We start from the raw sequence: 15,717 nt of genomic DNA on the forward strand, positions 1-15,717 counted from the left end.
CGTGCATATTTTGCACAGTACATGGAGATGATTTTCAGCAGACTGACATTTCTGTAATTACAATAATAATGATAATAATAACAATTATTATTATCATTATTATATATTAACTTTTAATCAGTACTTTAATAATTACATTTTTTTAAAATGAATTACTTATTTTTGATAAACCGATTTTATTTATTTATTTTTTATTTTTTTTTTGCTGTTGTTTTCATTTGCTAGAAGCCTCGATCATAAAGATTGATAGAAAAATATTACTGTATGTATAATGATTCTATACAACGCTTACATTTTCGGTGATATTCAAATTTATTGATATGTATTTGTGTGGGAACCTGAAATGGGTGGTTTTGCTTCAGGGGGACAGTTGCACATGGACGGTTAGGTAAGAATAGTGATGCCTTCACGGGTCACTCGTCGGCTCGTACGTAAAACGGTAACGGGAAAACTCCAAAAATATATTAAAATTTAAGATTACATGGAATACATAGAAATAAGAATTGTTTATAAAGTGACCTAATTGTAATAGAACAGGGTTTTTAACCCAATCAGTGTATTAGTAAACACACTTGTAAAATAAATTCGGACACACACGGTAGTATGAATGCAGCACTGTATTTTAGCCGGTACACATAGTTCTCTTGCTATGCAGACATTGCCCGAAAAAGCCGCAACGCACAATTTGTTTTTAAAAATGGTAATGCTAGTCTGTAAACATTCAGAATAACCTAAAAACGTGTAAATCTTTACTTCGCGCAAGTAATATTTGCATTGGGCTAGCTAGCTAAATTGTATTTAACTTTATGCTAAGCTACCACTATGGTGAAGCTAATAACTTTGTAAGTCACACAAAGAGAAAGAACGACTTAAAAAGTAATTTGACTTTATAAGTCAAATTTTAGTAATGGGCGATGACAAGACTATACAACTAATACATTTTTAAATCATGTATTAGTCTAGTTTGCTTTGGTTTCGGTTTTAAAACTAGTTTGTTTTTGTTTTTTTATCGTGGTATGTAATAGCTGTTAACGAATTGCTGTTACCATTTTCAAACGTGTCTGAACAGATTCCCGAGCTGTCCAATGAATCCGTGTTGATGAAGGATCCTCAGAGGGTACAAGATATCCTGAAGTCCCTGTTAGACGCTGGACCCAACACGCTGCAGGTATCTACTCTGAAACTCCTCAGAAATACTGGAAAGCCTGCAGGAACACTGGGTCGAAATCAAACGTCATATTCTTGTTATTTTAGGTGATCTCGGATTTTGACATGACATTGACGAGATTCCAATACAATGGGAAGCGATGTCCTACGTGTCACAGTAAGTAAACAGTTAGTGTTGCTATGCATTTAGTTTTTTTTTTGTTTGTTTTGTTTTTTGTTTTTTTTAGCTTTTGACTAAAACATATGAAGTTTCATAATAAATTAATTGAACTGTTAAGTGTTTCTCTAAAGGTAACATTAGCAGCAGTCCCTTTAAAATCATCTTTTAGTTTTGCTTGAATAAAATATGTGCTTTCAGAAGACTCCCCTGTGGATGCCTTGTGAAGGACACATCAATGAGAGTTTAGAAATAATAATAAAAAAAAGAATAATTGCAGCCATATGGAAAAAAGAAATTATCCAACATAAGTTGTTGAATTGTTTGTTTTGGCAGATATTCTTGACAACAGCAAAGCCATCTCTGAAGAGTGCCGCCAAAAGGTAGGACAGATTATTCTGAAATATTTTTTGCGCTGGTTGATCTAAGCTTAATGCAAAATGTAAAGAAATCTCATTCTAGTTGATAATGTTTGTTGCCACACTGTTTTTATTTCGCTCCTGTTTTTTTGGATCACATTTTAAGTTTTTAAAAAATGGATTATTCCTGGTATATAAAGGGTATCTGTGCTTATCTAACCCTTTTCTGTAGTTAGATCTCAGAATCCTGTTCTGTCCTCCACAGCTGAATGATCTTCTCCAGACTTATTATCCCATAGAGATCGACACTTCACTTTCAGTTGAAGAGAAGCTGCCTTTAATGGTGGAGTGGTGAGTATTTCTCACTGATATGCTCCAGTTTCTAGGCTTTTTTGGGGGGATAGTGTTTGAAAAGGTGAGACTTTCTCATAGGTGGACCAAAGCTCATGACCTTCTTGTGGAGCAGAACATTAAAAAAGAGGAGCTGGCTGTGGCAGTGCGTGAGTCTGATGCAATGCTGAGGTAAGGATATCTAAAGACTAAAAGTTGTGGTTGATCCATAAAGGGAAAGTTGAGCTAAAATGTGGCGATGCTGCAACAGGGAGGGTTACGAACTGTTCTTCGACCGCCTGAACCAGCACGCCATCCCTCTGCTCATCTTCTCCGCCGGAATCGGAGACATCCTGGAAGAGGTGATACGGCAAGCCAACGTCTTCCACCCTAACGTCAAAGTCATCTCCAACTACATGGACTTTGACGAATTTGTGAGTTGTTCAGCACTTTAAAAAAAAATTATTTTATTCCAAAAATACAGATTTCTGTGATATTAAGACGTCTCTGATTAACCAGGGGATATTGAGGGCTTTCAAGGGAGAGTTGATTCACGTCTACAATAAAAGAGAAGGTGCGCTGCTAAACACGGGCCATTTCGAGGAGCTGCGGTCGAGACCAAATGTCCTGCTGATGGGAGACTCTCTGGGGGACCTGAACATGGCTGATGGAGTTCAGGATATGAAGCACATCCTCAAGATTGGGTTCCTGAATGACAAGGTAAGCAAAAGCCTGATATATTTCAGCTAATCCCTATGGTTTCCAACCATGACTGTTTTGCTTTTTTATTTCTTTTTAGATTGAGGAGAGCAAACAGTCCTATTTGGACTCGTATGACATTGTGTTGGTGAAAGATGAATCCTTGGAAATTCCTAATGCTGTCCTCCAACTTCTTACTGGTAACAACTGAACTGTTTTCAGTTCAGTTGTAAAACTGGCTGTAAAACACACCAGGACCATCGGCTGAGCAGCGACCTGACCTCCCAGTGTTACCGGGATTCTTATCAAAGACCCAATGGGAATAAATAGCACAGTGCTTTGCAAAAGTATTGACACCACTTGAACTTCTTCACATTTTGTAATGTAGCCACAACATTAAAAAGTTCAAAAGGTATTAATTCTTTTTGCAAGGCATTGCGTATTTTACTGTACAAAAAAAAAAAACAAAAAAAAAAACTAAGAATACCCGAGTGAGTCTGTCTCAGACCCCAAGTTGTTTTACATTCGGTTGCAAACCTCACTGTTGTTTTGAACCACCCTGGACCTGTTTGTGGCAGTCAAATGTATGTTTATGAGGTTATTGGTGTTTTTTTTTTAGTTCCGTTTAAGCATTTCTTGTTTTAATGTTGGATTTAATATTTAAAAATAAAACGCACAATAAAAATGTGGCACCTTATTTTCCCCATTTGGTTCAACAAGATTTGTAACCATTTTATGCACAATAAATCACCCCTCCATAAACTTTCAACCTGACACCCAACAATTAATTTCATCTTAAAACATCAGTTTGTGTTTCGTGATACATTTTGAATTGCAGTGTAAGGTTCCTATAAAGTTTTTTTTTTTTGTTTTATTCAGTCTTTGTGAGCAATCTTTTCTGTTTGGACCTTTTAAGAAATGATGTTTTTTTTTACTTTCCTGATATTAAACATGTTTTCATTTCACTAAACTCGTCTCAGAAAAGAAAAGAACCCGTCACTATGTGCAGAACATGTGAAAGAAACTGAACTCAATTTTATTACAAAAATTTATTTTTTTGCTTACATGGTTATAATGCAATAGACCAGTAGTTCTTAGTTATTCTATCAAAACAAAAGAAAATTCAGAAGCACAGCATGAACTTTACATAAATAAACCTTTTCGACCATTAACTTCAACATAGATTTTCATGGGACTTTATGACTTTTTAAAAGTGAATACAGGTTTCAATTTTAAATGTATCAAAAGAAAATAATATCATTTAGTTGCACATGAGTAAGGGTAAGTGACATGGTTTCCAATGACTTCTTCATTTACCTTTAATGTTTTTGAGAAGTTCTTGCCGGATCGTTGTGAAGCGGACATTTCCAGTTCCCGTGCGCTCGCCTTCGCTGCTGCTCATAGCTCATCTCGCCTCACTTGTTCAGACTCATCATCCTTAATTTTCAGTTCATCTTCTACAATTTTTCCATCTTTATTCTGGTCCTGATTATCAAATATGTCTTTAACAACACCTTCGATGTCGACGCCTGGCCGAAGACGACCTTTGCCCTCTTTGACTTGCAGTTTGATGAACTCTGAAAACTGCGGGAGGGGAAAGAGGAGAGCATCTTGCTGCTTAACAGATTATTCTAAAAAAAAAAAAAAAAAATCTGACCAAACATTCCTGCTTACCTCCTGTAGAGGGACCTCTTTGTCCCCATTGAGGTCGAGAGCATTGAAAAGGGGGTTGGGGATTTCTCCTAGCCAGACAAACATGAAGCCTTCTGGCACACCTTTCTGCAGCTGCACCAGCTCCAGTTCAAAAAGGAGCACTGCACTTCCTGGAACTCCTACAGCTACAAAAAATTAAAAAAAATTCCAGTCAGAAGAGATGAGAAAGGATTTACAGAAAAGTAGTCAATTCTCTTGAACTTTTTCAGATTTTGTCATATTAAAGTGAAATAATTCACTTTAATCAGGAACGTATGTGAATATTTCTTATAAATAATGTGAAATTGAATGTATTATTATTATTATTTTTTTATTTAAGCATTTCCAGAAACTCACCTCCTTCCTCTCCATGACCCCAGTGCGGAGGGACCACCACCTCTCTCCTCTCGCCCACACACATGCCTTTTAAACCTTCCTCCAGGCCCAGGATCACCTTACTGGCTCCTAGAGTCGTGACAGAAGGCGAGTCGAACTGGTCCCTGAAAAGCCACAGATAATCCGCTTTAGCTATTAACAGAAGATTTTTTAAAAATCCCAGCTCAGTAAAACATGCAGCCGTGTACGCCTGTCGGATGCATGAACGGTTACGTCTACTCCAAAACTCTGTGAAATCTGTCAGACAAGGAGCCAGCGATGTTTACATGCACCAGGGTGGAGGGTGTGGTGTTGCAGAGTGAACAGCAGGGGTCGCTCACGAGGAGTACAGAAGCGTGCCATCCATCAAGGAGCAGTTGTAGCGATAGTGAATTAAATCGTCGGCTTCGCTGGTCATGTTACATTCCTGAGGCTTGTGGGTGACTCTGATGTCGACCGAATCTTTGGGGTTGTGGAAGTCAATAACGTGGACGTCAAAGATCAGCACAGCGGAGCCAGGAATGAGGTTTCCTGTGACCGCGGAGGGAAAAGAAAAAGGCAGAACTTATGGTTTTATCACGCCCTCTCAGTTTGTTTTAAAAGCTCCTAAATGCAGGCGTCAAACTCACCAGCGCCTTTTTCTCCATAAGCCATGTGAGGAGGAATTGTAATTCTCCTCTTCTCCCCAATGCACAGGCCCTGCAGAGCTTTATCCATGCCGTGGATCACATATCCCATTCCGATGTATGTGTTGTAGGTTCTGTTTCGTTGGTAGCTGTTAGAGGAAGTATAGTGGGGGGGGGCTTAGAGTTAAGATACTTTATTTACTTTAAGAACTGCTGGAGTTTACCTTGAGTCGAAGAACGTGCCGTCCTGGAAGGTGCCGTTGTAGTGGTAGCGGATGTAATCCCCAGTGACTGTCCTGCGTGTGCAGTTTTTAGGCATCTCTCTCACCTCTGCAGTCACATCATCCTTAGGATTAAACACATCAACCAACAGCACCTCAAACACAAGTGTCGCCTGTGGGGGGATGTTGGTACCTTAAGGGAGGAGAACAATGGTTGGAGTAACAACTTACTTAAAATATTATGCACAGTGGATCAAGCTAACAAAAAAAATAAAAAATCACGGTTGGAAAAAGCAAATAGTTTTAGGCCAGAATTGTCATTTCATATTTTTTTTTTACTTTTACCATGGCCGGTCTCGCCATACGCCAAGAATGGTGGGACAATGATGATCCGTCTCTCCCCAACACACATGCCCTGAAGACCCTCATCCATGCCTTCGATGATGTCACCCTGCCCCAAGTAGGTGTCATAAGTTGTGTTTCTTGAGTGACTGCAAAAAAAAAAAAAAATAGTTTGAAATGTTTTTTTGAGACACAGATCAAACATTTTTGTCCAAAGGACAGTGAAGTTTGACTCACCTGGAATCAAACGCTTCACCAGTCAGCAGCGTGCCGTTGTAGTGGTAACGGATGAAATCTGACACTGCGGTAGTGCGCCTGCAGATCTCAGGTTTGCTGATCGTGCGGATCTGGACCTTGTCCTCAGGGTTCCATATGTCCAGCAGGAGGATATCGTACACCAGAGTGGCGTCGGGAGGGATCAGTCCACCTGTGGGCCCATCGACACACATTGACATAATCAACACACAGACAATGGAAAAAACCCCCAAGAAAAACCAACAAAAGTTGTCCAGTGTGGTGCTGAGCCGCACCTGTGCCAACACTTCCGTATGCCAGGTGTGGCGGGACGGTGATCCTTCTGCGCTCGTTGACACACATGCCCTGCAGACCTCGGTCCATCCCTGTGATGAGCTTACCAAGTCCCACCTGGCTGATGAAGGCTTTACCTCGCTCATGGCTGCAGAGGCAGGGCAAAGAAAATTGCTAATGCTCAACGCCTTCTGGAGAAGGTTTTGTGGTGCTGAGACAAAAAATAGATTGAGCTTTTGAAGAAGTTTGTGTTTTGCTTTCAACCCTACGAACGATCAAACACACAGGCGGTAGTGTCATGCTGTTTTGCTGACAGTTATAGTGCTACACTGCAAAAGTCAATCTGATATAAGGCAGAAAGTTAACTCTCAATTCTTCAACTTCAAATCAACATCTGGTGGCTGAAATGTGGAAAAAAGTATAGGTGTTGGATGTTAACAGTGGAAGTTAACATTCCCTTCTGGAATTGACTGAGAAAATAGCTTTCTTATTTTTTCATGAGAAGCAACAAAGATTGTACCATTTGTCCACAGTCAGTGATAATGCCTCCAGGTATGTTGGAGCATTGTGGGATCATTAAAGTGTTTAGCCTCAGATAAATCACAGAAATTTGAAAAGAAAGGGTTTGTTCTAATAGATGATCTATGTCACGCATCAAAACTGAGATTGGAATAATAATTTAAAAAAGAGGCAACATTAAGCTTCTGCGCATTTCCCATTGTCCCAATAATAAAGGGGGCGTGTACGATTTTATGCCTGCGTGTGTAGTTTTGGACCTACGCAAATTAAATCCAAGCGTTTGCAATTCCTGTTACAAGTGAGTTAAGAGTGAATAATCACCGTTGAAAAAGAAGTCTGCTCAAATATGTAATAAAGAATGCAAACCTCTCTGTAGCTAACGGGACGGTTCTCGTTATGATTATTGCAAAGTTGACACGTCTACAAGCTGCCAAAGATCATTCTGAGACCTTGTCTAGAGTTGAACTCTGTCATTAACTTCGCATGTTTTGACTTCTTTTTTGTTGCATTTTTATTTTACAGACATCTAAATCTGGCTCTAATTATCGCCTCGAAGTAAACGTGATTTCGTTCCCTTTAAGTTCACCTGGAGTCAAACCTTTTCCCGTCCTCATAGAAGGTCCCGTTGAAGTGATATCGGATAAAATCTTCCGTTTGAACTTCTCTGGCACAAACTTTCGGTAATTCGTAGCGATCCACAACGATGTCCGCCAACGGGCCGGGGTTGCAGTCCACAGCGAAAACAAAAAGTAGAAGTCCGAAGCATTTCGTTATATCCATTTGGAACCTCAGGGCAAAAACAGCAGAGGAGAGCACAGATCCCCTGGAGCCGATAGCGGGGTGATGCGACTCATAAAGCGGGGTGGAGAAATGAGAAAGAGCCGCAGAACGTTCGGGGCAGTTTGAGTGTAAAGGTTGCGGGAAGAAGCAAAGCAGCTTCCGGTCAGGGTTTTCAAAATAACAGTAAGTTTAATTTAAATCAGGATTTACATTTCTTTATCCTCAGTCCACTTTAGATATTCTCCTCTGACAGCAAGGGCATTATTATGACTGTTGGTTACTGGATTTCTTTTTTAGACAATTTTCTGACTTTTGTTTTAAAAGACGGTAAAAACAAACACACCAAAATTAATTTATTTATTTTGGTGTGTTTGTTTTTACCGAATCTACCGAATCTAGTTATAACTAGATTCTCAGTGTCTGAAATACAAACCAGCATGTCTGTCATTGGCAACCAAGTCAGACTCAAAATCACTTAAATCCCAGTTCCTCCCCATTTTATTAGATTTCTAAAAATTATGTATTTTTTTAGTTAAAATGGATGGCAAGTGACTAACTTACAAATTTTCCACAAATCAGCAAAGCACAACACTGAAAAGCCACAATTAATAGGATGAACTTTTTTTTCTTTCTTTCTTTGAAATACAGTTTAGTAAAAATCACACCAATTTTACCTCATGCAATGCTACTGTAAATAGTTTTGACCTTGTGCTTTTACTTAGATGTAAATCAGTCGTCATTTCCGGCTCTGTTGCGTCTCTTTTTGTCTAACTTACCGCACCCATAAGTTTCTGCGCCGCAAAGAACCGCAGAGGGAAAAGGAGGAGATCCCGGGCCGCCTCCTACTTTCTAATGGAATTCTGCAAACGTGTAAAGGCTGGTTTACGATGCCGACCGTCCCCATGTTTTTAATGCAGGAAACGCCAAATCCCGAATAGAACAGTGGGATTAAACCCGTAATCTTTAGAAAGTCTATCAAAATTGATTTTATTGGGTAACTAAATGTACATTTAATGTTATTGTCCAAAAGAAGATTATTCTCGCTTAGACTGAAAAGTACTCATTGTTAAAACGCAGAATGGTTTTCAAACTCATAATGTTTAATCTTGCAAGTTTACGGAGACTTTAAGTATGGCCAAATACTTTCAAAACTTTTCAAATAAATCTGCTGATAAGTATTTTATAGGTTACGAATGGAACATGTAAAATTACGTTGTTGAAAAATAAAATATTTTTAATATTTAATATAAATAAAAGATGTTTAATATTGTAATAACCAGGGGTTGCTAGACGCCTGCTAAGTGACAAAACTGAGTATTTACAGGCTTTCCTCCTTGAGGTCCAGACTTTTGCTTGCTGTCAAGCAAGAGAAAATTATCACCATTTAACCGTTAGCAGGAAGTTGTACCTTCAGAATAATTTCCAAGAGTTGAAATTGGAATTTCTAAACGAGAAATGACCCGTTCTCTTGAATTAAAGATGATGCATAACTTTTGCTTGAAAATGTGTCCCATTTAAAACATTTAGATCTAGAACAAAAAAGCACGAGGTTGGTATTCAAAAAACTACATTCTTTTTTTTTTTTTTTTTTTTTCAGATTTACAATGTTTGAAAAACTTTTATTTTGAAAATATTGCCTAAGGATTCAAGTTTTTAGTGTCTTATTCCTACAGGGATTTTACTGTCTACGTGCAGGCAGACATGAGCAAACCTTGTTAAGAGGCGAAAAAGGGGTAGTCTCCTGGATCCATTCAAAGCCGGAGAGGACTCCCGCTCTTGCCGGGGAATGGGGATGATGCTCCCGAGAAACTTGTGCCTGGCCCTTCTCATGCCCTTCCTGGTGGAGGCTCAGTATGAGAAGTACAGCTTCAAAAGTTTCCCCCAGAAGGACATGATGCCGCTGGAGTCCGCGTACAACTACGCGCTGGAGCAGTACGCAGCGCAGAGCTGGGCGGAGAGCGTCAAGTACCTGGAGCTCAGCCTGCGGCTCCACCGGCTGCTGCGGGACAGCGAGGCGTTCTGCGGCCGAAACTGCAGCTCCGCGAGCCGGGACAGCGACTCCCTGCTCCCCGACAGCAGCCTCCGCGTTGTGCGCCACATCCTGCTGAGGGCTGCCTGTCTGAAAAAGTGCAAGGCAGACTTCCCAGTTTTTAAATTCTCCTATCCACGGAGGGATTTACTGGAAACGTTTGAGAAAAGGATACCGTATCGGTACATTCAGTATGCTTATTATCAGGTGAGACCTGGGAGCTTTGATTTGGGTCTATTGTAGCCTGGATGCTGACGTTTTGCGCATGACTTGCTGTGCGGTAGTTGTTTTTCTTTGATTGTGATTCAGGTTTGCTTTCCTTCTGGAGTCTTGGCGTATGATTGTAGCTTTGCTAAAATATGAATAGCAGACTCCCTATAGTAAATACACCCAAATGGACTCAGTGAGAAGAAACTTCTAGTCAGAGGTGAGGAGGGCAGTTTCTCTGCTGCCTTGTTGCGCCCTCCTGCAGACCGAATTGAGCATGTGCCACGTCTCTTCCAGTGTTCCCCTGAAAACAATCCCCCCATTCTCCTCTCTTGTGGGGGATTTAATAGTGTTGCCTTAGCCATGCTAGACCACTTAATGAAATGTGCCTCTCACTTTTTGATGTTTTGTTGTAATCTGTTAAAATTTATGCATTATTTATTCAGACTTTCTGAAGAGTTTCAGAAAGTCTTTACACATTTCAGCATTATATTTTTTAAAGTTTTTTTTTCTGTTAGGTCCGATATATGTAGTGAAGTTAAATAACATGAGATTATGTTGATGTTTACAAGTCAGTGATAGCTTTTCAAAACCTGAAGAATGCCTTTCCAGGAAGCGACATTTATCAAACATTATAATTTTAGATCAGTTATTCTGGAATTGATCTAAAATAACTCGGGATTAATGCTAATCCCCAATAAAATCTCTAATCGGATTTACCTTTTATCAGCCAGTATGCTACTTCTAATTAAGTAAAGCAGCTTAATGACACAAAAAGAAACAACAACAACAGCTTCAGTACATACTATTAGCAAGAATGTGAAGATTAAAAATAAATACACAATAAGATTATTCCGTTAAACAGAATTTATAGCACAGCTTGATCTGGACTGAGTGATCAACTCCATTCTTTGGAGTTGATCCCTAAGTCCATGTTTCAATTCTAGACAAGACTTGTGTGAGTGGACTGGTCTAGTAGGAGGTGAATGAATGAATCACTCATATTTTGTATTCAACCTGCAGCCGATTGACATCAACACCCTTTTTTTTGTGTGTGTGTAGGCAGTATCTGCAGTCTACCACTTTAAATACAAATAAATAACAAGACTAGTATTTCTATGTTCAATCAAAGCTCGACAGAATCAGCATTTACAATCACTTATGAGTTATTTCTTAAGTTTTTTAAAAATTATTTTAAAACTCTTATTAGCTTTGTTTTTGTCTAGCATTCAGATCTTAACTTTAAAGACCAATACACAATGCACCAGAACAGAGAAATTTGTTTGTTTGGGAGTGATTGCAACTTGTTCTTGACATGGATCAATCTGGACAGAATTATCTTTTTCTTAAAAAAAAAAAAAAAAAGATGTTTCCATTATGGCTTCCAATGAGTTCAAGTATGAAATGGGCTGTTCAGAAAGAACATTGTTTTTTCCACCTCAAGTAGAAGAAAAGATTTCCTACAAGCCTTTTCTAAAGAACTTATAGAAAAGGCAGGTAAAGAGAGATGATGTTCCTAAGCCTCAAAAACTCTAAATCAAAGTCAAATGGATAATGAATGGATTACAAGAATATCTTCACTTGAGCACTGCTTGTCCTTCACTGCCAGCACCACATTTGCACTGCAAACGTAGGAAAATAGGACATTCTTCCTGTTGCACAATTGACCAGTAAGGATGAGGTCCTTCATGTGAGTTTTGTGGAAATTGTGATCATTCCTTGTGTTCCTCCTCAGCTTAACAACATGGAGAAGGCTGTGTCTGCAACCCACACCTTCCTCAAGAAGAACCCAGACGAGCCCTATTTGACCAAAAACATGAACTACTACAAGAGCCTGTTTGATGTGGATGAATATCTCATCGACCACGAGGAGCAGCCGTATGAAGTCAGTAGCAAAGCCTTAAACACAAAATCACACAGATCGACGTATAAGCCTGCCGAAAACAATAACCACTGTGTCTCTGCTGGTAGAGTGTTTTCCTAAAGAGCGTGGTGCTCTACAACAGTGGAGACTTCAGCAGCAGCGCCAGGAACATGGAGCAGGCCATCACGCAGTTCTTCGAGGTGTACAGCCTCTGCTCAGCAGGCTGCGAAGGCTCGTATGAAATCTTGGAGTTTAAAGACTTCTACCCATCCCTAGCAGGTACCGGGGCGAACGGCAGCAGCTTCATTTCAGCGCGCTGGAGATGCGTAACAGTATGTTCGTCTCCTCCGCCCTCAGATCTCTTCCTTGATGTGCTGAAATGTAAAGTGAAATGCGAGGAGCAGCTGACGCCCAGCGTCGGAGGGTTCTTTGTGGAAAAGTTTGTCGCCACCATGTACCACTACCTTCAGTTTTCATACTATAAATGTAGGAACGAAACTGAGATTCAGGCGTCTCTCTTTTGATCTTTACAAATCTGCCATGAGCTCTTGTCGTCCGTTCCAGTGAACGACGTGAAGAACGCGGCTCCCTGCGCAGCCAGTTACATGCTGTTCGACCCCAGCGACCAGGTGATGCAGCAGAACGTCGCCTATTATCGTTTCTACCGGGAGCAGTGGGGGCTCAAGGAGGAGGACTTCCAGCCGCGGCCTGTGAGTGAAGCAAACCGCCACCGCCGCCGTTGCTGTTTCCCGGTCCATCTGCTGTTGGTCAAAACAAACCCAGCGAAGCAGGGCAGCGACGTTGTAAAAAGCAGCGCTGGCGTAATCGTTAACACAGTCACAGGGGCTGTAATTAGAAACTCACGTAATCGCGACAAACTCGTATTTTCTGCATTTTTACGTGGTGTAAATTTGGCAGGAGCTTCAGAGTACCAGCTGTAAAACTGTAAATGTGGCACTTTTGTAGCAGGAGAGGGGAAAAAAAAAAACCACAGACCAAATTTGGGTTATAAAACACTTTTGTTGTTTACTAAGCTAACTCAAATGCTGATCTGTCTTTCACGTTTCAGGAGGCCCTGAGGTATTACAACCAGACAATCAAACAGAAAGAAATGCTCGAGTTTGCACTGAACTACCTCCACACAGACGATGAGGTACGTTTCCTCTGGGAGTTCTGTTTTATAATAGCAAAAAAATGATAAAGTAATGCTAAGTTAGCCTCATAATAATTCTAAACTTTGCTATTAATCATACAATATCGAAATAAACATAACAATAAAACCACATAGTTTCTCATTCACCGTTTGTAAACGAAACCACTGAATCTTGCATTTGTGTACCAAAGATTTGATCCAGAAATGTTCAGATGTGATGTTGACTGCACGTTGTGCTTCGCGTTTCTATACTACAAGTAATCCAAAAATTGATGAATCTCCTGAGGGACATTGCCTTGTGTTTCCCGAACTGGACTATTGGAAACTATAGCAACTTTAGGTGACCAAGTCACCATGATGTCCATCAGACCAGGAAAAAATAAACATTTTCTTGTCCTACCATCACACGTCTAAGCATGTAGACATTCTATTTTTGATAAACAATCCTGGTGGTTTGGTATGCAAAAAAATGACAAATATGTGAGAAGGATCTTCTGTTAAGTCTGGTGGACAATCAGAGATGCGACGGGTCTGGCAAACTTCTTACAGTCAAAGTAAGCAGAGCATCACTTGTCCATAGTCCTGTTGCAGTAAGCAATAAATCAGTTAACTGCATAAAAAAATAATAAAACAAGCTCAATAATTTCCATTTACATGAGTTATGTTGTTTCTTTTTCTACCAAAAACTGGATGACAAATAGTCTCAACTAGCCTTTTTTTTTTGTTTTTTGGAAGGACAATATTGTTTACAGAGATTTCATAATTAATTTTATTTGTTGTTTCTGTTTTTTTTTTATTTAGTTTGGATATTTAAAATCTCTTCCAGTTCCAGTGTTAAATGTTCATTAGAATGGAAAGTTTATTGAGCTTTGAGGATGTGTTATATTACATTAAGATGGTCTCAAAAAAACAATATTATCATTTATCGCAATACCTTTTGGGACAATTTATCGTCTAGCAAAATGTATTGTAATTACAGGCCTTTTTGTCCATTTCCATCTTTATTTATTTACAAAAAACTCAAATATATCAGACGACACAAGGACAAGTTTGTAGGGGCTCTAAGACAACCTCATGAAGATTTTCCATTCCTGAGATTTTGTCTTGCAGTACAATCTAAATTCCTACGAAGCCACAATGAGTTGGCTTGGCGGCAGTTTCCTGAGCCAGAGATGATTATGTCTCAGCAGATAAGACCTGGACTGTCTGCATGACCAGACACGGTGGGAATGACACTTCTAACACAGCAATACAAGTTGCCGGATAAATGCAAGTTGAGAATGCTAAAAGATGGAGGGGGATGGTGGGGGGAAGTGAGGATGAAAAGGAGGGGTGTTGTGTTTTCCACCAGCAGCGTGCGGTATGTGGCTTGGAGGTGTCGACCACTCACACTGCGCCACGTCCAATTTAAACTCTGGTCAGCTCCTCCTAGTCCTGCAAACCTCCTGGACTCGAGAGGGGGGAGGAGGACAGGGCTGAATTACAGGGAGCACGTGTGAAAGATTTATGGGAACCAAGAAGGAAAATGTTTTATTTGTGTCTACAAAGAATGAGGCTAAAGAAGTAATCATGTCGCCTGATGTGAACTTGCCTTGTTCTTCTATTACCCAGGAAGTGGTGAGTCCAGAAGAAGCGGCCACTTCTCACTCTGAACACCCCGACGCTGAATTTGAAGGAATGGGTGACTATGAGGAGTCCTTCCTGGCAGAGTGGTGGCAGGAACCGAAATCTAAGTGGGACGCTGGTGAGGAGGCCGACTGATGTCCGTTTTTATCCGTGTGCAGAGGGGCTAACTCCTCCGGCTCCATCCCACCTCCCATGGCTAAAAACCAAAAAAAGACTTTTCAACTGACAGACATTTACATTTCTTACAGTGTTGAGAAGAAACGGCAAAACTGATTTTCTCCTGTTTTTTTTCCCACCCAGTCATATTGATCAACATTAGAGACTGATATCAGCCTTATTTAAACCGTTATTTTCTTGCCGGTCGTCAGCCTGTGCGCTGCCAAGTGTTCACGACATTTCTGCAATTTTTTTCTTAATTTCTTTTTTTTTAATTTAAAGAAAGTTGAATGTCCGTGTGCTATTTTCATAAGCAAGGTGACTCGTAACATTTCTTATGCTGAATGATTACCACCAGCGACAATTTGGTTTTCAAGATATGTTGCTCGCAATTAAAATATTATTTTAATAATTACGATTTAGGTTTCTGTCTCTCTAGAAGGCCAAAACTTGCACACCAAAAATGTGAATTTTTTAAATTTTCACTTTTTTTTTTTATACAATAATGTAACAGAGATGTTTTCCTGGTGGAGTTCAGGACTCTTGAGCAGCATATTGAATGACCTGCAGCTGATTTTTAAATTATTGTTAGATTTATTTATTTATTTTTTTAGGGACCAACATACCCTTAGATTATTACAATAATCTAAACTACTTAAAATTAGAAACATGCATCAGTATTTGATGTCCTGTCTAAACACATGGACATTTATGCATTTTATTGTGATAATTATCTAATTTTTTTAATAGAACATTTGGTTTTTAACCTTGAAGTTTGAGTCTAAGATCACAGTTATGTTCTTCTGATCCTCTGTGACCTCAGACTGATTGGGTCTAGTTAAAGGCCGATTTCTCAACATGCCTTCTTTGGGCAAAAACAATGACTT

At 39.7% G+C, this 15,717-nt stretch overlaps 3 protein-coding genes across 5 annotated transcripts; 2 read left to right on the plus strand and 1 right to left on the minus strand.

Annotated features, from left to right (window-relative positions):
• Positions 1-191: 191 nt before the first annotated feature.
• LOC106921560 (cytosolic 5'-nucleotidase 3) lies at positions 192-3,481 on the plus strand. Of its 2 annotated transcripts, none has more exons than XM_014993325.2 (9): positions 192-439; positions 1,070-1,168; positions 1,255-1,324; positions 1,661-1,707; positions 1,949-2,034; positions 2,116-2,205; positions 2,285-2,447; positions 2,533-2,733; positions 2,813-3,481. In XM_014993325.2, the coding sequence occupies exons 1-9, from the start codon at positions 401-403 to the stop codon at positions 2,921-2,923; spliced, it is 906 nt and encodes a 301-aa protein (XP_014848811.2). In that variant the 5' UTR covers positions 192-400; the 3' UTR covers positions 2,924-3,481. The 2 variants fall into 2 exon arrangements, with proteins under 2 accessions (XP_014848811.2, XP_014848810.2); XM_014993324.2 differs by lacking the exon at positions 192-439 and adding an exon at positions 592-700.
• Positions 3,482-3,742: 261 nt separating this feature from the next.
• On the minus strand, positions 3,743-7,921 carry fkbp10a (FKBP prolyl isomerase 10a). Of its 2 annotated transcripts, none has more exons than XM_014993321.2 (10): positions 7,602-7,921; positions 6,499-6,644; positions 6,206-6,395; positions 5,972-6,117; positions 5,630-5,819; positions 5,409-5,554; positions 5,121-5,310; positions 4,762-4,904; positions 4,387-4,550; positions 3,743-4,296 (listed from the first exon to the last, which is right to left on the minus strand). In XM_014993321.2, exons 1-10 carry the CDS (start codon positions 7,793-7,795, stop codon positions 4,111-4,113), a joined length of 1,695 nt encoding a protein of 564 aa, XP_014848807.2. In that variant the 5' UTR covers positions 7,796-7,921; the 3' UTR covers positions 3,743-4,110. The 2 variants fall into 2 exon arrangements, with proteins under 2 accessions (XP_014848807.2, XP_014848805.2); XM_014993319.2 differs by having other exon boundaries at positions 5,966-6,117.
• A 1,474-nt stretch (positions 7,922-9,395) lies between these two features.
• Positions 9,396-15,248, plus strand: p3h4 (prolyl 3-hydroxylase family member 4 (inactive)). The gene is made up of 7 exons (XM_014993323.2): positions 9,396-10,031; positions 11,767-11,916; positions 12,003-12,174; positions 12,253-12,381; positions 12,460-12,605; positions 12,965-13,048; positions 14,660-15,248. The coding sequence occupies exons 1-7, from the start codon at positions 9,582-9,584 to the stop codon at positions 14,807-14,809; spliced, it is 1,281 nt and encodes a 426-aa protein (XP_014848809.2). The 5' UTR covers positions 9,396-9,581; the 3' UTR covers positions 14,810-15,248.
• The last annotated feature ends 469 nt before the right edge of the window (positions 15,249-15,717 follow it).

The sequence above is a fragment of the Poecilia mexicana genome, unplaced genomic scaffold (assembly GCF_051168715.1).
Source record: "Poecilia mexicana isolate PSO_F unplaced genomic scaffold, ASM5116871v1 scaffold_8, whole genome shotgun sequence".
NCBI lineage: Eukaryota > Metazoa > Chordata > Actinopteri > Cyprinodontiformes > Poeciliidae > Poecilia > Poecilia mexicana.

Excerpts from the sequence above, each read along its gene's own strand:
- LOC106921560 (XM_014993324.2), top strand. The coding sequence starts at position 608 with ATGCAGCACTGTATTTTAGCCGGTACACATAGTTCTCTTGCTATGCAG. Across the intron at positions 1,325-1,660 it reads GCGATGTCCTACGTGTCACA|ATATTCTTGACAACAGCAAA; the intron begins GTAAGTAAACAG and ends TTGTTTTGGCAG. Across the intron at positions 2,206-2,284 it reads GAGTCTGATGCAATGCTGAG|GGAGGGTTACGAACTGTTCT; the intron begins GTAAGGATATCT and ends ATGCTGCAACAG.
- fkbp10a (XM_014993319.2), bottom strand. The coding sequence starts at position 7,795 with ATGGATATAACGAAATGCTTCGGACTTCTACTTTTTGTTTTCGCTGTG. Across the intron at positions 6,645-7,601 it reads GGGAAAAGGTTTGACTCCAG|CCATGAGCGAGGTAAAGCCT; the intron begins GTGAACTTAAAG and ends CTGCCTCTGCAG. Across the intron at positions 5,555-5,629 it reads GGCACGTTCTTCGACTCAAG|CTACCAACGAAACAGAACCT; the intron begins GTAAACTCCAGC and ends TTCCTCTAACAG.
- p3h4 (XM_014993323.2), top strand. The coding sequence starts at position 9,582 with ATGGGGATGATGCTCCCGAGAAACTTGTGCCTGGCCCTTCTCATGCCC. Across the intron at positions 10,032-11,766 it reads TTCAGTATGCTTATTATCAG|CTTAACAACATGGAGAAGGC; the intron begins GTGAGACCTGGG and ends GTTCCTCCTCAG. Across the intron at positions 12,606-12,964 it reads AGGACTTCCAGCCGCGGCCT|GAGGCCCTGAGGTATTACAA; the intron begins GTGAGTGAAGCA and ends TTCACGTTTCAG.